General features: G+C 40.9%; 1 protein-coding gene across 5 annotated transcripts in view; it reads left to right on the forward strand.

Moving 5' to 3' along the window:
- PAGE4 (PAGE family member 4) overlaps nt 1-2,992 on the forward strand; it is a 79,451-nt gene extending 76,459 nt beyond the window's left edge. For all 5 annotated transcript variants that reach the window (XM_055268585.1, XM_055268587.1, XM_055268586.1 and 2 more), the window contains 3 exons: nt 16-103; nt 1,553-1,678; nt 2,869-2,992. In XM_055268585.1, coding sequence (XP_055124560.1) covers nt 16-103; nt 1,553-1,678; nt 2,869-2,885 — 231 coding nt within the window. In that variant the 3' untranslated portion in view covers nt 2,886-2,992. The remainder of the gene's footprint in view (nt 1-15; nt 104-1,552; nt 1,679-2,868) is intronic.
- Nucleotides 2,993-23,745: the final 20,753 nt, after the last annotated feature.

A 23,745-nucleotide genomic window follows, 5' to 3' on the forward strand; every position in this document is an offset into this window, starting at 1 on the left:
CCCACGTCTCAAAAGCCCGGTGAACCTCAGCAAGAGGAACCACCAACTGATAATCATGATATCGAACCTGGACATGAGAGAGAAAGAACACCTCCGATTGAAGGTGAGAAGGGCATGGAGGAGCATTTTGTATTTCATGTATGATTTTATACTAGTAACAGGAATAAATAAACCATCCCCTAAAAATTGGCTGGAAACCTGTAAGGTAATCCTTGGTAAGGGAATAGTGTAGTTTTCAGCTGCCGTAGTCCTTGTGATAAATTTTCTCTTCGGCATTTTACTTATCTTATATCTTAAGAGTTCTTTGGCATACTTGGAAAATACAATCCTTGCCAAGACTCTATATTAGCAAACAAAAGGAAACTACATTAAATTTAGACAAAATTATAAACTGTTTCATGAGTTAAACTCGGTTTTATTGCGATATTATTTTTCTGGGCATAAGTCATTGCATTAAAAGTTTGAGCAAACCTAGATATATTATGGTTAGCTCTTACATAGCAATTTTTAGAAAATGTCATAATTCAGAGAAATAAAAATGTGAAATCCTTTTAGTTGCCGTTAAAAGTCTTCAATACTTTTGTCTTTCTGAACCATAATCTATTTGTCATATATTTATTTTTTTAACTTTTTACTTAGAAAGGATTTAAAATGTAAGGAAAAGTTATCTAAGTACAGTGAACTCCTGTATATTCTTCGACTTCGTTCACTGATTGCTATAACATTTTGCCACTTATCTCCCTGTTTTTACCATATTAATATATTATTGCTGAACCACTTGGGAGTAAGTTTCAAATATCACAACTATTTACTCTGTAAGTAATTCAGTATGTATCTGCTAAAAATATGGATAATCTCTTAAATAACCTCCGAACAATGATCAAATTCAGGAAAATTAGCATTGACAAAACATCTAATATATAGTCCATTGCAGTTTTGTTAATTGGCCTAGGAATGTCCTTTATAGGATTTTTTTTCCTGATCCAGGATCTAATCCAAGACTACTCATTGCATTTAGTTGTCATATCTCTCTGGTCTTCTTTAATCTGGAAGTGTTCCTCAGTCTTTCTTTGCCTATCATGACATTGACAACTAGAATCCAAACCAGTCGTTTTGTAAAATGTTCTTTAATTTGGGTTTGTCTTATGTTAACATTTTTACAGACATTTTTTTCATTTATTTACTAGGGCTTACTAGGTGCCGGGTAATGTACTAAGTGCTGAGGATATAAATGAGATAATGATTTCTGCCTTGAGCTCACAATCTAATCAGGGAAATTCATGCAAACAAATAACTGCTCTAATGAGTGATTTACAGTAACAGAAGTAAATGTAGATCGTGAAAGTGACAACTAAGTTGTCTTAAACAGTCGTAGGAAAAGAAAACTTCATAGTAGAGATAATATTCTTCCCCATTTTCTAGCAGAAAATTCCAATGCCCATTGCACTCATGCATCACATTTGTTAGAATACAAGCCTACAGAGATTTATTTAATAACACTAATTTATAGTTTACTGCTTACTTGTATCAATAACTTTTTTATTTATATAAGAACGTAAAGTGGAAGGTGATTGCCAGGAAATGGATCTGGAAAAGACTGGGAATGAGCGTGGAGATGGCTCTGATGTAAAAGAGAAGACTCCACCTAATCCAGAGCGTGCTAAGACTAAAGAAGCAGGTACGTTATTCATTTGGAATGGAAGTCATGGGGTTACTCTTTCTCTGTAATATACTTTAATAACAAGTCTCGCATACAAATATTATTTGAAAGGTAGTTCAGACACCAAATACTTGATTCAAAGACAGTGTCAGGGGAAAAAATGAATTAGGTCAAAGCCATGTTGTTGAATTATAAAATATGAAAGTATTATTACTTTGGAGGAGAAATCTTCCAAAACACAAGGCAAGTGATCAAATACTTTTAAAAGTATATACATTACTTAACATACCCCAGGAGCAATTGGGTATCTAAATGACACATAGTGTTGCTTTAAGAAAAAAATTTGCCAGAATTGTTTATCACAAATCGCTTTTAGGCACTAACAAGTAAGATAGATCTGTATGTTTTGAATTTTCCAAGTTGGTTTGTTGTTTTTTAAAAAAAATTGTGAGCTAGACTGAGAAACAGTAGCAGTTTCCCTCACATTTTAATGTCATCTATATGGTAGTGGCTTAAATAAACCAATAAGACCATGTATATTTTTTAACGGGCATATCTGGCCTCCAGCCATGTAATTTTTATCATCTAAATCAGAACACTTTTGAGAGGGAAAAGGAATGCTATGAATACAACATCAGGTTAACAGGTGCCAATGAGACAAATGGCCACTCTGGTATAAAGAATCCACATAAAGATTTAACTAGATCAATGAATTATTTTTGCACTTTTGCACAAAGGGACAAACCAAATGAAATGGCATTCTTTGACCTCTCTTTAGTCAGCTAAACAATTCCTTAGCTAATATATAATTAGCAGAGTGTTTTTAGTCAATACATTTGAGTGACACTGTGTTTGCTTGCTTGTTTTTTGCTTCTTGGAGTTTTTGTTTGATTAAAAAATCAAAACAAAACTGAAATCAGTGGCTGTTTTTGCCCTCTACTTAAAATTATCTTTAAATGGGCTCATAGCATTTAATCTGTTCTGGCTTGAGAAGTCTTTGTTTCCTCGTACCACTAGAGTGAGGCATTTTAAAAATTAGTACACATATGCCTGAAAATGTACATTAGCATAGAAGTCTATGCAGTGGTTAGGGTTCTGGTTTTAATTTCATCTTAAAAAAACAAAACTAGTGTTCTTTGTGTGGTTTTAGTGTCATCTTAGTAAAGTTCTGCTAAGTAATGAACTCAACTGTTATGTTTATATTTTAGGAGATGGGCAGCCATAAGTTAAAAAGAAGACAAGCTGAAGCTACACACATGGCTGATATCACATTGAAAATGTGACTGAAAGTTTGAAAATTCTCTCAATAAAGTTTGAGTTTTCTCTGAAGAAGTCGTGTGTGTCTTTTGTAAAATTTATTCCTAGGAAATTGACACTATTGTAAATCGTATCTTTAAAAAATCCTTGTGTTCTGTTTAGAGCTGGTATATATTTTTGTATACTGATTTTGTGTTGGGCAACATTGCTAAACTTGCTTATTCTGTTGGTTTATCCCTACATCCTTTTGGATTTTCTCCATACACAATCATACCACATGTAAATCATGTAAATAATGATAATTCTGTTTTTTCCTTTTGAGGCTTTTTACTTTCATTTCTTGTCCTTATGACACTGGCCAGACCCCTCCAGTACAATGTTGATTAGAAGTGATGATGATGTGAATTCTTGTCATATTCCTGATGTCAAGAGGGAAACTTTCAACATTTCACTATGATAGGTTTTAAAAATATATGTAGATTCCTTCTATAGGTTGAGTATACCTAATACGAAGTCCTCCAAAATCTGAAACTGTTTGAGTGCCTCCGTGATGCTCAAAGGAAGTGCTCATGTCAGATTTCAGATTTTCAGATTATGGATGTTTAACCAGTAAGTATGATGCAAGTATTCTAAAATCTGAAACAGCATTTCAGGGACGGTATACTCAACCTGTATCAAATTAAGGACTTTTCAAAAAATTCTTAGTTTTCTAAGAGTATTTACCATGCTCACCATGAATATATGTTGAATTTTATCAAACACTTGGTCTGCATCTATTGAGGTGTATGATATTTCTCCATTAAGCTGTTAATATAGCATTCCTAGAATAAGCCCAATTTAATTTGTGATATATTGTCCTTTTATGTATTACTAGTTCCTTTTCCTAATGTTTTGTTTAGGATTTTTACACTTTTGTTCATGACCTTGACCTATAAATTTTTAATACTCACTCCATTCAGGCCTTGGTATCAAGGGTATTCTGGCTTCATAATAAGAGTTAGGATGTATATTCTCCTTTTATTTTTCCATATAGTTCAGCTAACATTGGAATTCTTTCTTAAATGTTTGATAGAATTTGCCAGTGAAGATATCTGGACCTGGAGTTCTCTCCGTAGGGAAGTTTAAAATTGAATCAATATCTTTAGTCACATTAGGACTATTTCAATTTTCTATTTCTTCACTTTGGGTTTTATTTTTCTAGGATTTTGTCCATATTATCTCAATTTTTGTTATACAAAATAGCCCATAATATCCTCTCCTTATCCTCTTAATGCCTGTTTTCATTCATAGAACTGATAATTTGTGTCTTCTCTCTTGTATTCTTGATCAATGTCAGAGTCTTTTCAAAATAAACTAACTGTTGGCTATCCTGTTTTTGTTTTATATTTTGCTAATTTTGGCTCCCACGTTTATTCTTTTACTTTGTGTTTAATTTGCTGTTTTTAACTCCTTGAGATAGATGTTTAGTTCGTTAATTTTCAGTCTTCTTTTTAATGTATACTTCATAACTTTCTCTCTAATGAGGGCTTTAGCTGCAGTCCACAAATTATGATATTTAGTATTTTTTTTTTTTTTTTTTTTTTTTTTTTTTTTTTTTTTTTTTGAGACAGAGTCTCGCTCTGTCGCCCGGGCTGGAGTGCAGTGGCGCAATCTCGGCTCACTGCAAGCTCCGCCTCCCGGGTTCACGCCATTCTCCCGCCTCAGCCTCCGAGTAGCTGGGACTACAGGCGCCCGCCACCGCGCCCGGCTAATTTTTTGTATTTTTTAGTAGAGACGGGGTTTCACCGTGGTCTCGATCTCCTGACCTCGTGATCCGCCCGCCTCGGCCTCCCAAAGTGCTGGGATTACAAGCGTGAGCCACCGCGCCCGATATTTAGTATTTTTGTTATTCAACTCAATATTTTCTAATTCACATTATTTCTTTGAACGATAGATTACTTAGAAGTGTATTTCTTCCAAACATTTGAACACTTTCTAGCTGTTGTTGTGTTACACAGTATAGATAACTGACAATATCTGTTTACAAAAGATACATCCAAAACATAAAAATTTACAGAAGTTGAAAGTAAAAGGATGCACAAAAGATATTCTGCACAAAATAATTAAAATAGGCTTTAAGGCAAATGAGCATTACTAGGAATAAAAAGGGGTATTTCACAGAGAAAAGGTTCAATTCACTAGGAAGATTTGATTTTAAATGTGAGCCTAATGTGGCTTCAAAATATGATGGGAAAATTGGCAGAATACGAAAAGAAGTTGGTAACTGAGAGAATAAGCAGACAAAAAGCAATAAGGACGTGGGACTCTTCCTTACTGGCAAACTAAGCACTTGGCTTTGTCTGCCTTTAAGGTAGCCCAACACTTGATTCTTACCCTGAGGAGGGGATGTGGAGCAGACCTGGAGAGCTCCTGGCCCTTCCATCAGGTTGTACTCCTCCCAGTCAATCACCAGGTATTGGAACTGCTGTAGGTATGCAAGGAAATCTAATACAACCTGGACATCATTTTTACTTTCTACATGTGTCACCTGGGGGCAAGAGAGAGGTGGCAGATGGAAGGGAAGGGCCTCATAAACTGGGTGCGTCATCACAGCAAGGAACTAGTTTTAGAGATTCACTGCAAGCCACAAAGGGCGGACATTTATTGAAAGGATGCTGGAATGCTTTAAGCTGACTCAGAAAGGGGGGGGCCCAGGGCGACCCTCAGTTGTATGGGAACCACGCATCCTCCTTTCAAGGGCTCCTGATTCCTGAGGACCAACTCCTGCTGCTAACCCTAGGAGGCCTCCCCGTCCCCTCTCTAGAGGAAGGGGCTAGGTGGAGAGCTGATGTCCCGTGCTGAGCAAGGAGAATGTTGCTAGGGTATGTATAGTCAGGCAGCACAGCCGCACAAGCCAGACAGCGTGCACTAGGCTACAGCCAGCCACCACCAGGACTCGGGGACTGGACTCTTCCTAGAACACTCTTTCTCCTCCGACCCATGTCCTGATGCCTGCCCTGGGCTGCACTCTCTGGGACCAGCAGCTACAGCCCGACACCCTCGAGCCATGCCCCAGGTCTGAGCCACTTGCTCTGGGCACACTCCTCGTGGGCTTTGGGGTGCTGCTGCCCAGTGCCAGCAGCCTCTTGGCACAGGGGTTCCCAGAGGCCCCTCAGCCTCATGTCCGACCCCCTCTCCCTGCTGGCAGCTCCACAGGCTTCTTTCCACTTCCACCTGCTGCCCACCCCGGGATGCTGCCAGGGCTTAAGGGTCTTGGGACTGTGTCCTGTAGTTTAGGCCCCCTCTCAGCTGCAGGGAAGTGCCAGCTGTAGGGATGGCCTTGTCATGCCTCATCCCTCCAGCTGGCCTTGGAGAGAAGAGCTGGATTGTGTCCCTGGGCTGCTCAGCATCTCCTGGGCCAGAAGGCTTGCTGCCAAGCCATCAACCCACCTATGGCCTTAGGAGCCCAGAAGGAGACAAGGAGCAGGCCCAGACCCTGCAGAGTGCTGATAAGATGGGCCAGGGACACGCCTCTTCAGGCCCAGCAGCCTTGGGAGCCACAGCCGCTCCAGAGCTGGGGTCCAGGCCTCCCCAGAACTGCAGCTGGAGCTTCATCCTTTTCTGGGAAGGGCAGGACCTGGGGTGGGAGGGGAGACTGGGAAGGGGCTGGAGGCAGGCTCGGCTGCAGAAAAGATGGCTTGTCACAGCTTCTGCCTGCACTCCTCAGGCAGGCTCCTTGGAGGGGACATTTCACAGCCTCAGAAACATTTCTGGAATTGGCACCCACTCGGCCCCCAGCTCTGTAGTGGCTGGGGGAAGCCTGCATGGAAGAGGGGAAGAATAAGGGAGGAAGATCAGAGCTGTAAAAGGGGATACAAAGCCTGTACTCTACGACCATTGTGTCAGGCACAAGGTACTATCCCAGAAGCCTTTGCTGAAGTGCAGTGGACAGTACCCTGGATTGCAGATCAAAAGAACTGAGTTGGCTTTTGGTTCTACTTCTGAAAAGCTTTGTATAATAACATGTAGATGATCCTCTTTGAGTCTTAGCTTTATTGCTTGTAAAACGCAGATAATTCCTCCCTCCCAAGGATTCTATATAGATTGAGATAAAAAAAAAAAGTGCGAATGTGCAAAGTAAACAGCTAGGCCTGTCCTAAAGGCACTTTGAACGTTGGTTGCATCCAAATCTGAATTTTGTCTGAGACCAGGGTCAGGGAACAGAATACACCAGAGGTGAGAACCATCAACAAACTTACCCCACGTCCCATTATACCTCCTCACTCCCTGCAGCCTGTCAGCTTCCCCAGTCTCCCACACTCACTGTCACCTGGGGCTCTGATGCACCAGATGACACTACTTGCTCCCTGGTACACAGGTGAGTGCAGCCAGTGTCATACCCAAGGCCTATAAATGAGGTCCACAGGCAAGAGCCATCCCAGCCCACATCTGATACCAAGATGCAATGCTAAGTGGAAAAAGCACTGTAGAACAGTGTGTGGAGTATGGTCTTGTTTATGTGTGTGTGTAAGATATAGGTATAAAATATGCTTGCATATTCATAGAAAATTTATGGAAGAATACACAAAAATTGTTAACAACGGTTATTACTAGTTCTACAGGGATGATAAACAGGGAGGGGTGAGGACTGTATTTTTACTAATTATTATCATTTGAATATTTTTGCCATGAACATGTGTTACTTTTATAGTGTAAAAGCACTTAAAATCAAAATATGTAGATAGTAAATTAATATGTAGATATAGATAGATGATAGATGGACAATAGCGGTAGATAAATGATATGAAAATAGCTAAAAGCTAAACCAGACAGACATCTTTGTGCATTGGTTTCCTCACGTGAAATGGTACCTATTTCATAGGATTATTGTGAGGATTAAATGACTTCATACGTTCGAGTCCTTGGAACAGTGCCTCGCACACAGTAAGTGCTCAATAAATGTTCTCTTTCGGATAATATTGGTGTGGAGGTGGTGGAGGAAGACAGGCTGGCTTGATGTGATAATCTCTTTCGCCATCTTGTGGTCAGTGGAGCACAGGCCACATAGCAACATTAATGTCAATTAGCAGCGTGGGTTCACTTTGCATGTTTTCAATCCTCTTCATAGGTAAGTGTAAGAGTTCAGGCCTTAGGGATGGAGGACCTAGGATGTTTAAAATCGAAAAAGAGCTTAAAGAAATAAACAAATAACTTTACAAATGGGTAGCCAGAATAGGACTTATAGACCCCTACTCTAGTCATCTTTGATACCAGATGCTCCTGATCCCTAGTCCTGTCAGTGTCAAAAAGAAAGCAAATTGGTGGGCCCCCGTTTTTGTTTTGTTTTGTTTTGTTTTCAGGTTCTTCTTTTCCTATCAGGCTTCTTAGTTGCATCAACAGAACCAATTTTAGCTTACCCAGAAAAGGGATTTTTGAACAGCTATTAAGTAGCTCAGGGAAACCTCAAACAGGCCAGAGAATCTGATTTGGGAGCTAGGTGGCCATGAGTTGCAATTCTACCCCCTCTGCGGACAGGAGCTGCTGAGGCTGAGTCCAGCGCCACTAGGATATCTCTTACAGTTGTTTGTGAAAACTCAGTACAGCTGCTTGTGAAAACTCAGTGTCTCTCTGACGCTGTCACCAGGCATAGCTTCTTCTGTTCTTCTGATTTCCACTGGTCTCTTCACATGTTTCTCCCGATTCAAAATCTGAATGGGAAAACGGCATTGAGCATGTGTGCTTCAGAGTCCCACGTCCTTTCTCCAGGTCCTGTCTATCTAGCTGTAGGTTCTACATATGACCCAGGCAGTACTGGGAATCTAGGTCTGTTTGACTCAGTGGTCAGGCCGGGTATGGTTGCACATACCTGTAATCCCAGCTACTCAGGAGACTGAGGTGGGAGGATGGCTTGAGTCCAGTAATTCGAAGCAGCAGTGAACTATAATCATGCGACTGCACTCCGGCCTGAGTGACAAAGCAAGACCCTGCCTCTTAAAAACAAAAAACTGGTGGTCAGACTCCATATTGATTATTAGGGGATAGGTCATGGTGATACCAGACGGAAGGGTTTTTTTGGACAGGGAAGTCCATGGGGGCGGTGGGGCACAGGTTCCAGGGCCGACTGGTTTACCACTGTATTCAACAGCAGCTAGCTTGGTGCCTCAATACATGACTGAAAGAATGGTGGAATAAAAGAACAAACTAAGCTGGCCACCTTCCTTCTGTAGTTATAAAATTTCACTGACACTTAGGGCCCCTAATTTCAGAAGAAACCTAAGAGATGTGTTTTGGAGGTGTCTTGTTAGATATGGGAGATCAAGAAAGGTAACTCCACTCATACCAAGCTACACCTTCACGTAGGGTTTCTGACTCCCATCCAGGAGGTGACTCCCCTCCATATTTAGTGTCTCCACTCAGAGGGAAAGAACAAGTGTGTGCTACAAGATTCTACTGTCCATCCACACATTTTCTTTCTTTCTTTTTTGCAACAGAGTCTCACTCTGTCACCCAGGCTGGAGGGCAGTGGCGAGATCTCGGCTCACTGCAACCTCCGCCTTCCAGGTTCAAGTGATTCTCCTGCCTTACTCTCCCGAGTAGCTGGGATTACAGGCATGCAGCACCGCACCCGGCTAATTTTTGTCTTTTTAGTAGAAACGGAGTTTCACCATCTTAGCCAGGCTGGTCTTTAATTCCTAACCTCAGGTAATCCACCGACCTTGGCCTCCCAAACTGCTGAGATTACAGGCATGAGCCATTGCGCCCAGTCCATCCAGATATTTTCTTGAAACAATTCTGCACTTAGGACATATTTCCAGGAGAAATTGATGAAACATTCCCATAGTGGAATTGCTGGAGATTGCTGGGCCTCAAGGCCTATTGGAATCGAACTTCAACATCCAGCAGGTGGGTCAGCCTGCGGCCTCCATATTTGCTTCTATGAATCAATGATGGCAAGTGCCCACCTCTGGCCACACCAGCTGAAAGGCACAGACCACCTGAGGGAGCAGGTGTGCCTCTTCCGTGGTGGAACATGGCACTTCCTGTTTGCCATCCCCCTTCAACCTGCCCTGCTCTGGAAAACACTACTGTTGCTTAGCAACAGGGAAGGCAGTCATCCATGGCCCCATGTTTCTATCAGTCACCAATCCAAGTGAGACATGGAATGTAAAGGCCTGTCTTCAGATCACATCTACTGTAGCACTTTGGAACTTGTTGGCCACTCAAAATGTGGCCTGTGACCCTTCAACATTTCAGGGGTCCCCGAGACCGCCCAGACATTCAGTGAATTAGCTAGGACTCATGGGACTCAGCATATTATTGTACTCATGGCTGTTATTACAGCAAAAGTTTATACAATATGATCAGCAAGAAATAAAAAGAACAGGTGGGGTCTGGAGAAGTCCACACGCAGGCTTCGTCATGCTCTCTTTCTCCTGTGAGGGGGCCCATCGAGCACATCCTTCCCCAAGAATGAAAATGCACAATATGTGGGTAATGTTTTGCCCAAGGAAGCTCACTTAGTGCCCCAAATTTTTACTAGGGTCTGGTCATTAGGCACCCCCTGCCTATTATGTACCCAAGTTCCAGACTCTCGGAAGGAAAGCAGGTGTTCAGAATAAACTACGTTGTTGGTACAAACTGGTTAGGCACTGTGAACCACCCTTCTCAATTAGGGAACATGTCAAATGCTGTCTTCGTTTTCTATTGCTGCCATAACAAATGATCACAAACTTAGAGGCTTAAACTATACAAATGAATCGTCTAACAATTCTGTAGGTCAGAAGTCCAGCTTAGGTCTCTGGGCTGAAATCAAGGTGTTGGCAAGGTTGTGTTCCTTTCTAGAGGCTCTAGGGGAGAATCCATTTCCTACTCATTCCAGGTTGGCAGAATTCAGTTTCTTGACGTTGTAGGACAGAGGTCCCTGTTTCCTTAGGCAGTCTTCTGAGGGCCATTCTCATTCCTTAGCTTGTAGCATTTTCCTCCACCTTCAAAGCCAGAACAGTGAGTCGAATTCTTCTCAAGTCACATCTCTCTGGCCAGAGCTGGGAAAGGTTCTCACTTCTAATGACTCCTGTGATTGGATTGGGTCTACGCAGTTAATCCAGGATAATCTTCCCATCCCAAAGCCCCTACCCTTAATCATGTCTACAAAATCCTTTTTGCCATGTAAAGTAACATATTCATAGGTCCCAGAGATTAGGACCTGGACATCCTTGCGCATCCAGTATTTTGCCTACCACAAGTGCCAAGTTCCTAGATGCCAGCCAAGGGTCTTTCTAAATATAACAGTCTCAGGGATGCTATGTTAACTCTTTTCTGCATACTCATGCATATCTAAAGGAAGGTGACATCATGAGTGATAGGGGATACCCTCTTCCAATATCTTGTAGCCCCTTTCATGCTTAAAATGTCTTGGACTTCATAAACAGCTGGACCCGGGGTTCAGCCCACAAAGATGCCTTATAACCCAGATTCCAATATGGCATACACACTCTGACCTTGGGACTAAGCAGTGCTATCCCTTCCCTGCTTCAACCTGGATAGGAGCCAACATCTAGGAAACTGTTAGGTCACGTTCTCTCAAGCATAGGACTTGACAGAAAATATATTTCAGTTTAAATTCTTAGCTATGCACCAAGAGCTAGTTATTTGTTCTCTGTAAGTCTCATTTCCTCATCTGCTTCCAGGTATAACACGCCGTCTTATAGATTTAAATGACAGAATACATACAGTGCATGTATGTGTAAGGCAATGCTTTCCAGATCACAACGGCTAGTGTGCTAGGAGATGGAACATCCAGTAGGAACAAAAACAAGACTAAAGTCTCCTGTTTCAACATGGAGCTTCCTCTAGGGGGAGAAAGAAGAGAAGAGGCAGAGGTTCACTTTTAGGATCTGCCTGGGTTTTTTTTTTTATCCTCCTGAGCTCATCACTTTATTGACAAACTTATTTCTCCTTCTTCCTGTGAAGGTGTGATATTGTGAATAATTAACCTTTGTTTTTCACCCCAAGCTCCAGCTTGCCCTTGTACTCTTGGCCCTGCTGCAGATGATAGGCCCAAGGCTTCTGCCCCAGGGTAGAGTTATTTCAGCAGAAATGCAAATAGAATCAAAGAGCTCAAGATCAGCTTTTGAGTCACAGAAGAGATTTCAGAAAATGTACACTGAGAAAATAGAACTAAACGAAAGGCTTTTTGAGTTGGAAGATCTTAGGTCTTTTGAATACCAAGACATAAGGACCTGGCCTATTGACAGGCATACAAGGATATATGGTTTGTCCAGGGGACTTCCAACCATCCCAGACTAGATAAATCTCCCATACACTAAAGGGAGGGCTGAGAGGGAGGCAGAGAGATACTGATGACATTCAAGGCCAGGGGATTTCAACCTCCATTTTAGACTATGTTGAAATCTTAAGGAGAATCTCTCTCTCTCTCTCTCTCTCTCCTCTCCTCTCTCTCTCCTCTCCTTTTCTCTCTCTCTCTCTCCTCTCCCTCTCTCTCTCCTCTCCCTGCTCCCGACCGGTTTGGGTTCCCTTTCATTTCATCTCCAAATATCACAGTGGTATTTCCTGGAGGGCTAGAAAGGCCACTCAATTAGCTTTTAGTCTGGGCCTTGGGATTGAGGAAATAGAAGAGAATCTGTGGTGTTTGCAGACACTAGTACCATCCATTAGGGTAGGAACAGTAAGAAACCAAAGGTTTGTATCAAAGACTTGAAGTTTTCCTAGTGTGGGTCTTCAGAAAACCATTTTAGGGCCTCTGAGAAAAGACACTGCTATACTGGCTTGGTGGTGACAGTCAGGTAAAGACCTCATTCCTCCCATTACTGGAACAGCCATGAGGTCTCCTGACAGCAAGGTGACAATGTCCAGATAACAACAGGTGAACAAAATAGCCCTACATACCCAGAGACAGAGCCACTTGTCTTGGGCTCAGCTGTTCACTAAGAGTCATCGGGTTCTTCCATTTCAGTGCAAGGGTGCCTAGCCAATGTAGTGAGCAAAGGTTGATTTCAAGATTGAATTTTGAGGGATCAAAGTTGGAGCAAGTCAAAATTATTAACAACTCAGCGATGTCCAATTCCTTCTGCCTGCAGCTACTAATACTGCATGGCTCCTAGCTTAACAACCCTCTGAATTTTGGGGAAGCTTCCTGTAAACACTAAAGAAAAATAATATGTCTTGAGAGCAGTGTGTATTATGGTTAAAAGCAACTGAATATTCTTCATATTGTTCCTCCAGCTGGGTTGCATGAATGCACATCAGGGGAACCATGAGTCCCATTGAATTACAGGCAAACGTAGTATGCCAGGTGCTTTTCATGCATTTTTCAAGGGAGAAGAGATATAGTGTAATCAGATTCTCAGAGGGGTCTGAGTCTTAAGCCACTGTTGCAATGGGGAGTCTTGGATTTGTGCTTTATTAACTGCGTGTCCTGTGAAAATTCATTTATAACCGCCATGTCATATTTTCCTGCCTGTAGAGTGGAAAAAGCCAATATCAAGCCTATAACATTATTGTGGGGGATTAATTAAAAGATGCTTTATCAATAAATTGGTTTTTAAATGAGACGTTCATGTGTTCCCTTCCCCACTCCCCAGTAAATAGCTCTATTAAATAAAAGGCAACCAGTTGGGATTTTGGAAAACAGAGATATATATTTTTCAAAAATGTATGTGTACACAGTTTATATATGTGGAATAATGATGTGCCTAATCCTGTATTTTTTCAAGAATCATTTTCATAGATTATTTGGCATTGTGTGCTTTAAAATAATGATGATGATGATAATGAGAATTCCTTACACTTGCATAGCCAGTGGTCCTCTCATTTATCTCATCAGTTGTTGACAAAGCCCTCCTCTTACTCTTGTAAATGAAATGAGGCTAGTGCTGGGTCCGCAGTGTTTGGTTGCCATGGTTTAAATTCGTTTCATAAGCTGTTGCTTGGCAATCCCACGCGTCAGCTGGCTCTTTTTCCTCAGCACTCTCGCCACACGCTGTCTGAAGTATAATGAGACTGAGGCTGGGCAAAGGAGGATGGCAGTCCCCAAGCACTTTCCATCTTCCCACACAACACTGTTTGTTACCATGATGCTTGATAAATGTGTTAAAAGCAGAGCAGTGAAGTGGTTGCAAACATGGGATTTAGTGTCACATAGACCTGGGTTCAAGTTCTGGGTTGGGATTTGGCTCAGTGTCTCCTTTGGCCATTCACCTAGAAACCCAAATCTCAGTTTCCCCATGTATCAAGTGAGAGATGATAATATGCAGCACCTTGAGTGGATGTGCGAATTGGAGGAAAAAATTCATTTAAAGTACCTGCACACAGTAGGTGCTCAGTAGCTGTAACCTGTACTAATAAGGGTCATGGGAGTTAGTGGAACTATAACTTTCCTTGTTCTGTAGTAAAATGCTCTGATGTAGCAGTCAGTTTGAACTTAATTTGTATAGTTGTGGCCCACTTTCTTTTATACATAGTATGAGTGGGCTCACTGCAAATCCGTAGAGTAAAACAGAAATTTATAAATAAACAATCAGGATCAAGGAAAAGACTGGGAGTGTTTTGACTAAAGGAAGACAAGTAGAGATGCTGCAGACAGAACATATCAATAGATGTCCACTCCAGGTAGTGAGTGGGTAGGCACTGTGCATTCAAAGGGGCTGTCATGGGGGAGGCTTGTCTCCTCCCTAGATAAACACATACCCATGGGCAGCGGTGTGCAGGTAAAACAGCTCTCAGGGGGAGAAAAGCCTTGATTTGTAGCATTTGCCTATTTCTGTGGTGTAAATACTCCTACTATGACCAATTTCAAACTACCAATGTGATGCCATTGAAGGGAATGTGGAGATGGAAAGCAATGCTCACAATTGGCTCTCAGGAGCCCATCAGAGCCTCCTTCAGCGCAGAACTAATCCCTTCCCTAGGGGAAGCTTTTTTGTTTTTGCTTTTGTTTTTTTCTCTTTGGTAGACATTTCCAACAAGCTCTTGTATTTATAGCAGTTTAGGGAGGTCAGTTCTCAGGACTGCTCTTCTGGCCTTTGATTTTCCCTGATTGGAAGCATATGGCTGAGGAAATAGCCTCTGTTCTGTTGTGCAGGCCCATCCCACATCTCTATAGGCTGACTTCAGCACCCTTTCTGGCTTAAGATCAGGAGCCCATGATCTTTGCAGGATTGCAAAAGATCTTGGGAGCTAGGAATTACCTAGATGAAAATCTTAATTGAGGTAGTATCTTCTCCCAAAGTTATTGTATCTTTTTTATATAACCCAACTCAGCCTTACTGCCCTCGTCATAGTCTCTCATACTCACATGGTCTCTCATATTCATTGTAGCATTCTCAGTGCTACAGTGCATATGACCTTACTATGTTTATATTAGTCACCAAGCAGTTTCAAAATGAATCACTTTTTAAATTCATCCATGCCACTGTAAAGCTGCTTCATCTAATACGACTTCAGTGTAGTCGTCTGATTTTGATAGCTGGAGTAAACAAACTGTGTGTATTTGAATTCCATTCTGGACTGAACAGTTTCAAGTATCAGTCAGTGATGCTCATTTGTAAGAACAGGCACACTGACCAGCTTTCAGTGAAAATATGTTGCACGTGTTTTACATTTTACATGGTCCATAATTTGTATTTCCTTTCCACTTCGTATCTGACAATGTCCACTTAAATGGCTTCTACAGACAGAGTGCCCCAAAACATAGTGTCTTCCTTACGGATCAGCTGAAAAATATCAGGATGTTTATGAGGCAGCAGAACAGAAAATTAGATATAAAACCTACATCTTTCTAAGGAGGGTAGGCCCTGTTAACGGGAATTTTTTTTTGTGGGGGTAAGGTTAGATACAAAGTCATGAACCTCAATATAATTAATGGCCTGTCACAGTTCTGAAGAGTTTTCAGTAGTGGGTAGAGTGTACAAATTTGAAGGTAGAAGCTGGAAGACACTTAAACTTCCCAGCAAAAGCAAGATCCTTGAGGGAGAGACCAAAGTCAGGAAAAATGGAAGCCTGTTTGGGAGATGGTGCAGGGAGTGGGGGGAGGGGGATCTCATCACTGGAGACTGAAAAGAAAGATTTGTGAGAAGGAATAATGTCTAATGGAGACTTTCTAGTTAAATTCTGTGGGGGGAAATGCTCCTAATACATTTCCCCCTAGGACATCTTCATTTAATTCTACAATGCTCACTGTTTAGTGGGCACGGATTCTCTATGGTGAATGTGAGTAAAATCGTGTTCCAAGATTTAGATATGGGAGAAAAACAAAGCCCATGAGTCAGGGTAGCAGACATGTGGCTTATATATACTCTCGTGTGAATGAAGGGACATCTTTGCATAGAAAGATCTCATGTTCACCATTCACTTACCAGGTAGGGGTGGGGGATGGAGGGTATTTACTGTGCCTAACTGGAGGACTGTAGGTTAGACAGGCTTGCTGGGAGGATGGAAATAGAATTTCTCTAACGAGAGCCTACAGGTTCCTGGAACTCCTCCTCATGCTGACTGCTCAGAAGTGCCCCACCAAATTCTGCCCAGTGGCGGCAGAGTCCTGCTGGGGATGGTCTCGTCAGATCCAGAAGAGTAGCTTATAAGCAAGAATAAGCATACATTTTCTCTTAAGAAACCAGAGTCAACAATTATTTTATTTTCCATTGTCTTGGTCAGCTTGGGCTACTGTAACAAATTACTATAGACTGGATAGCTTAACCAACAAACATTTATTTCTCACAGTTCGAGGCTGGGAAGTCCAAGATCAAGGTGCCAACAGATCCTGTGTTTGGTGAGGGGCCACTTCCTGGTTTGCAGATGGCTGTTTTCTCATTATATCTCACAGGGTGGAGAGTAGTAAAAGCTCTCTGGAGTCCCTTTTATAAGGGCACTAATTCTATTCATTAAGGCTCCACTCTCATGTCCTAATCACCTCCCAAAGACTCCACCACCTAATACCATCATATTGGGAGCTAGGATTTCAACATGAATTTGGAAGGGGGGGCATAAACATTCAGTCCACAATACCAATGTTTTTGAAATATTTGAAAATGTTGTATACCAAAAGGAAGCTCAGGGACTTTTACCCTTAATATTGTTTTGCCTTTAAGCCTTTGTGTCCAATTATTTAAATGGTGAAAAGTGAGGATGCAATTTTTTATGTACCATGAAAAAGTCTTAAAACTTCTCAAGTCTTCTTTTACATGTTGGACAAATGTTCAGATCCTAAAAGAGTTCATTTCTAATTTATTTTCAGGAAATTTTGCCTCACTGCCTTTTTATAAAATCCAAAATTTTGTCTCCAGCTATGATTTATTTGGAAACTAATTTTTTGAAAAGGAATAAGGAGGGTTGTGGCCATAATAGATTGATGGCTGCCTACAATTCACATTCTCTTTCTATGGCATGGAATTGTTGCTAGGAGAAGCTGCACAGCCATAGATGACAGTTCTCAGTGCCCGCTTCCCCCAATCCAGCTGACTTGTATTTGCCAGTGGAGTATGAGAGTTACTACAAGGCCAATAAGGGGCTGTAACCCACTCTTGAGGGAATTAATCCATTCCCGTGGAAAACAATCCATTCCCTCTAGGAAGTAATTCAGTCTTGCAAGAGTGAGAACTCACGAAGCCATTCACGAAGGATCTGCCTCCATGACCCAAACACCTCCCACCAGGCCCTACCACCCCACACTGCCACACTGGGGATTAAACTTCAACGTGAGTTTTGGTAGGGACAAACAAAACACATCCAAACTATAGCAGTACCTGAAATGCCTTAATGAGGGCTCCTCAGAATCAGAATACGTTGTTGTGGGTAGTTGTCTGAAAGAACACCAGTCTTGGTGTTTGTAGTAGAGAGTATTCTTATAGGAAGAACTTTATTTTGATCAGCATGTGTATCAGTCAAAATTCAGTTGCACATAACAGAAATTACTCTAGCTATTTTAACGGGACATGGGTTTAACACAGGGAGTAAGGTGTTTACAAAAATTACCAGAAGGCCTGAAGGAGCAACCTCCAAGCTCGGAAATAACTACTAGAACAACAAAAGAACTGCCACACCAGGAAAATGGCTACCTCTGCCACAATCAGGAAGCTGGGAATTCAGGAGCTTTTTTTCCTGACAGCTGGATTCAGAATCAAACCATGTTAGCCCACATCCTGGGATTGGATTAAGGACTCTGCCATCATAGCTGTTGCTCTAGGAACATGCAACCTTTGCTGTGATTCTGAGAAATGGAGACTGTCATCAAATCTGTTATGCCAGAGCCACCCCATGCCTGCTAGATCCACAGCAGCAAAATTGAAGCCTCTCTCATTGCCACCTCTCTCCCCACATGACTAGATTTTTAAAGATAATTATCACATGAGTAAACCTGATTAGCAGAACCTAAATTACGTCTGTTGCCATGTTTCAGAGGAGTAGCTTTCTAGCCTGTGTCATAAAGGAAGACAAACTAGAGAGGGCTTAGAAGAGATGTTTAGCAAGCCAATTATAGGCTTCACCACAGTCATTCCCTGTCTAGAAAGAGGCCCTCATCCCTGACTCTGACCTTCGGAGACTGGCCTTTCGTGATATGCAACAGGCCCAGTTAGATAAAAGCTTCAATTCTGAAAGCACCACAAATAGCAATATAATGTCACTGGACTGAGAAATATTATGCTGAGTAAAACCCGCATTGGTGTAAGTGATATGCACGATCAAAAAATATAACAAGGCCAGATCTGTAAAGTGAATATTAGTGTCTGAAACAGAAACTAAAATTTGAAAAATCGTATTTGAGAAAAAAGTGCCTTAAAAAGTTGTAACATCAAGGAATACCATATATTTTTAAAGGTGCCAAAATATCTAGGACATACTTCAAATACATTTAGAGTATTTGTCTGTGTTGGAGAGAGGAGAATGGGAATAAGGATTTTGGGTAAAGGAGGAAAAATAAACAAAAAATAGAATAGCCTGTGCTGACTGATGATAAAAGTGTGCCATGATCTGTGTAGTATGAATAGCTCAAGTCTTAATTTTGTAATGTCTAAATAGGATACATAAAACTTACCAAAAGTTAAGTTTCTGCACAGCAAAGGAAACCATCAACAAAGTGAAAAGGCAACTTACTGAATGGGAGAAAAGATTTGCAGACCATACATCTAATAAGGGGTTAATATCCAAAATATATAAGGAACTCACACAACACAATAGCAGAAAAACAAATAGCCCAGTTAAAAAAGAGCAAAGGACTCTAATAGACATTTCTCTAAAGAAGACACACAAATGGCCAGCTGGTATATGAAAAAATGCTCAACATCACGAACCACCAGGGAAATGCAAATCAAAACCACAATGAGATAGCACCTCACACTTGTTAGGACGGCTACTATTAAAAAAAAAAAAGAACACGTGCTGGTGAAGAAATTGGAACCCTTGTGTACTGCTGATGAGAACGCAAAATGGTACAGTGTCTTTGAAAAGCAGTATGGAGGTTCCTCACAAAATTAAATATGGAACTACCATAGGACCCAGCAATCCCACTTCTGGGTATTTATCCAAAAGAATTAAAGTCAGAATCTCAAAGACATATCTGCACTGTCATGTTTATTGCATCACTATTCACAATAGCCAAGATGTGGAAACAACTTAAATGTTTATGGATAAATAAATGGATAAAGAGAATATGGTATATACATACAATGTCTTAAATTATACATTCAGTCTTTAAAAAAAAAAGGGAATCTGCCCATATGTGACAATATGGATGAATCTGAGCCTTGTGCTAAGTGAAATAAACCAGTTACAAAAGGACAAATACTGCATGATTCCATTTATATGAGGTATCTAAAATAGCCAAACTCATAGAAGGAGAGAGTAGAATGGTGGTTTCCAGGGGCTAGGGGGAGAAGGAAATGGGGAGTTGCTCTTCAATGGGTATAAAGTTTCTGTAATGCAAGATGAAGAAGTTCGAGAGATCTGTACAACATTGTGTTTATAATTAGCAATGCTGTATTGTACACTCAAAAATTTGTTAAGGGGGTAAATCTCATATTAAGTGTTCTTACCACAATGAAAAAGAAAAATAAATGGTGATTGGAGGCATGCATTTTAAACTAATGTACAACTGAAAATTTCATAAAACCTGCCAAACAGAACAGGAATAATGTACTTAGACTGAAAATATAAAAAATTAAAATATATAAAACTCATTCCCCAAATTCTGAAAGACATGCAAATATATAATTTTTATAAAGCTTAAAAATGCCACATAGGGTTTAAAATTTAATCAAGTGTCCAAATGGAAAGTCTAGGAACATTCACATTCTCCACTCTGACACAAAAGTGTATGGTATCAAAAAGAGATTCGAAAAAAATTGTGCAAATTAAAAGCTTATTGAATATAAAAGACATGTACAATGCAAAATCATTGAAATATTTTTGATGATTTTTTAAAAAAATGGCCAGAACAGTAAGTTAAAATTGTTTTTATTATTATTATTATACTTTAAGTTTTAGGGTACATGTGCACAATGTGCAGGTTTGTTACACATATGTATCCATGTGCCATGTTGGTGTGCTGCACCCATTAACTCGTCATTTAGCATTAGGTATATCTCCTAATGCTGTCCCTCCCCCCTCCCCCCACCCCACAACAGTCCCCGGAGTGTGATGTTCCCCTTTCTGTGTCCATGTGTTCTCATTGTTCAATTCCCACCTGTGAGTGAGAACATGCGGTGCTTGGTTTTTTGTCCTTGCAATAGTTTACTGAGAATGATGGTTTCCAGTTTCATCCATGTCCCTACAAAGGACATGAACTCATCATTTTTTTATGGCTGCATAGTATTCCATGGTGTATATGTGCCACATTTTCTTAATCCAGTCTACCATTGTTGGACATTTGGATTGGTTCCAAGTCTTTGCTATTGTGAATAGTGCCGCAATAAACATACGTGTGCATGTGTCTTTATAGCAGCATGATTTATAGTCCTTTGGGTATATACCCAGTAATGGGATGGCTGGGTCAAATGGTATTTCTAGTTCTAGATCCCTGAGTAATTGCCACACTGACTTCCACAATGGTTGAACTAGTTTCCAGTCCCACCAACAGTGTAAAAGTGTTCCTATTTCTCCACATCCTCTCCAGCACCTGTTGTTTCCTGACTTTTTAATGATTGCCATTCTAACTGGTGTGAGATGGTATCTCATTGTGGTTTTGATTTGCATTTCTCTGATGGCCAGTGATGAAGAGCATTTTTTCATGCGTCTGTTGGCTGCATAAATGTCTTCTTTTGAGAAGTGTCTGTTCATATCCTTGGCCCACTTGTTGATGGGGTTGTTTGTTTTTTTCTTGTAAATTTGTTTGAGTTCACTGTAGATTCTGGATATTAGCCCTTTGTCAGATGAGTAGGTTGCGAAAATTTTCTCCCATTTTGTAGGTTGCCTGTTCACTCTGATGGTAGTTTCTTTTGCTGTGCAGAAGCTCTTTAGTTTAATTAGATCCCATTTGTCAATTTTGGCTTTTGTTGCCATTGCTTTTGGTGTTTTAGACATGAAGTCCTTGCCCATGCCTATGTCCTGAATGGTATTGCCTAGATTTTCTTCTAGGGTTTTTATGGTTTTAGGTCTAACATGTAAGTCTTTAATCCATCTTGAATTGATTTTTGTATAAGGTGTAAGGAAGGGATCCAGTTTCAGCTTTCTACATATGGCTAGCCAGTTTTCCCAGCACCATTGATTAAATAGGGAATCCTTTTCCCATTGCTTGTTTTTGTCAGGTTTGTCAAAGATCAGATATCTGTAGATATGCGGCATTATTTCTGAGGGCTCTGTTCTGATCCATTGATCTATGTCTCTGTTGTGGTACCAGTACCATGCTGTTTTGGTTACTGTAGCCTTGTAGTATAGTTTGAAGTCAGGTAGCGTGATGCCTCCAGCTTTGTTCTTTTGGGTTAGGATTGACTTGGCGATGCGGGCTCTTTTTTGGTTCCATATGAACTTTAAAGTAGTTTTTTCCAATTCTGTGAAGAAAGTCATTGGTAGCTTGATGGGGATGGCATTGAATCTATAAATTACCTTGGGCAGTATGGCCATTTTCACGATATTGATTCTTCCAACCCATGAGCAAAAATGAACTCAGTAAACAATGATAAAAACATAAACTGCTGTTTGGGAGATATTTGTTTTCAGCCCATATGAAAACTTTAAAAACTGAAGACAGAGTAAGATTACTTGTCTTCAAATGAAATTGAAATAAAAACAAAAATATCAAAAGAACCAAAAGGAGAAGACTCCCCCAAAACCTGAAACAAATCTACTTGACTCATAAAATCATTGAAAATGGAACCCCAAGTCATTCAAATTTACTGAAAGATCATACATTATTTATTAGAAACATTTCATTTTATACCAATTTAAAATTTCATAGTTTTGCCCAAATTGCCCAAATGCTACCCCCTAAAATTTATTGTTTTCCAAATTCCCCTGCATCCTATTTACACTAAGGCCCTCACATGATTAGGCAGCTGCTGAGCAGGCTGGGAGACATCCCCTTGGCACTTACAAACTGAAACATTCCACACACATAATGATCAGCTCTCTCACTTTTGCTTTTCATGCCATGAGATGACTTTGTCAAAACCGAAGCTCTCAGGCCTGCCCTTCCTATCATGAAATAGCCTTTGCCTACAGTAGGGCCTAGGAGAGAACCCAACAGTTCCCAACCAGACCTAGGGCTCTCCTCCTGTGTATCCTTTTCTCTCCCTGAATTGAACCAGGAGCTCTTCCAGGGCTTGTGACAGTGCAGGTCATACTGATGTGATTTGAAGAAAACCCTAGCTGCTTCCCCGGCCAGATGGCTGCTGCAGCGGGATGATGATGGTCAACCTTGGCCTTGTTCCCCTTTGCTACCTCCTGGAGGTGACTCGAAGTTCCTATTGTTAGTTGCAAATGTCTCCCATGTGCAGGCTGGAGTAATTAGGTGGGGTATGGATAGAAAACAGAGGAGGTCACTGATATAGGGGTTGAAGCAGGTTGAAGGGGGCAAACGCCTCATGTCGTGGGGAGCAGAAGTCAGGGCTCCAGAACAGTGAGGTGAAAGTTCTAGGTTGGGACTGCCTCATTCCAGGAGTGGCTGGTCTGTGGGTCCTGATCTAGGTACGAGCATCTTCAAGGTGTAAAGGGTAGAGGTGAAAGCCATGGTCAGGGCTGGGCTGTAGGAGGGAAAAGGTGTTCATTGAGGTCTGGCCAGGGACCGTCCCTAGATACTGTATTTCATCAAATCTAAGATGCCATCAAGTGTAAGATGTACCATTATTTTATGTACCAATACATTAAGTAAAAAGGCTGCCACTTAAACCATGCCATGATGTTTTCTCAGCACTTGTAATTTTTTATTTTTATTTGTCAAAAGAGTTCTTTGAGACTTATATAGATACAGTATCTTTCCATATATCACTATTGTGAGTACATAAAAATAAAAGCAATATAAATTGCTTAAAATATTTCTAGGATTTCTTCACATCTAGAACCTAAGTATCCCAAATCACTTTTCAGCTCAGAGTTCATTGTCTGTGTTTTCCCACACAGAGTTGGAACTATCTGTGTTTTCCCACACAACATTGTCCTCCATGCCATCAAGACGGTTGGTGATACAGCATTTCTTAAAAGAGAGACCCACTATTGTCCATGGATTTTCTTCCAAGTTGCTGCTGAACTGCAAGTTTTGATGTGGGGCTGTCTTGCTTGGCCTGCGAGAAGTTATCCTGTTGAATGTATCTCAATAACAAAACCCAACAGAATTTCAGCTATTGTAGGTATCTTCCTTGCTTTAGACCTAAAACACACTTTGTTGTTGCTCTGCATGAAAATGT

This window comes from Symphalangus syndactylus, chromosome X, assembly GCF_028878055.3.
Source record: "Symphalangus syndactylus isolate Jambi chromosome X, NHGRI_mSymSyn1-v2.1_pri, whole genome shotgun sequence".
Classification (NCBI taxonomy): Eukaryota; Metazoa; Chordata; class Mammalia; order Primates; family Hylobatidae; genus Symphalangus; species Symphalangus syndactylus.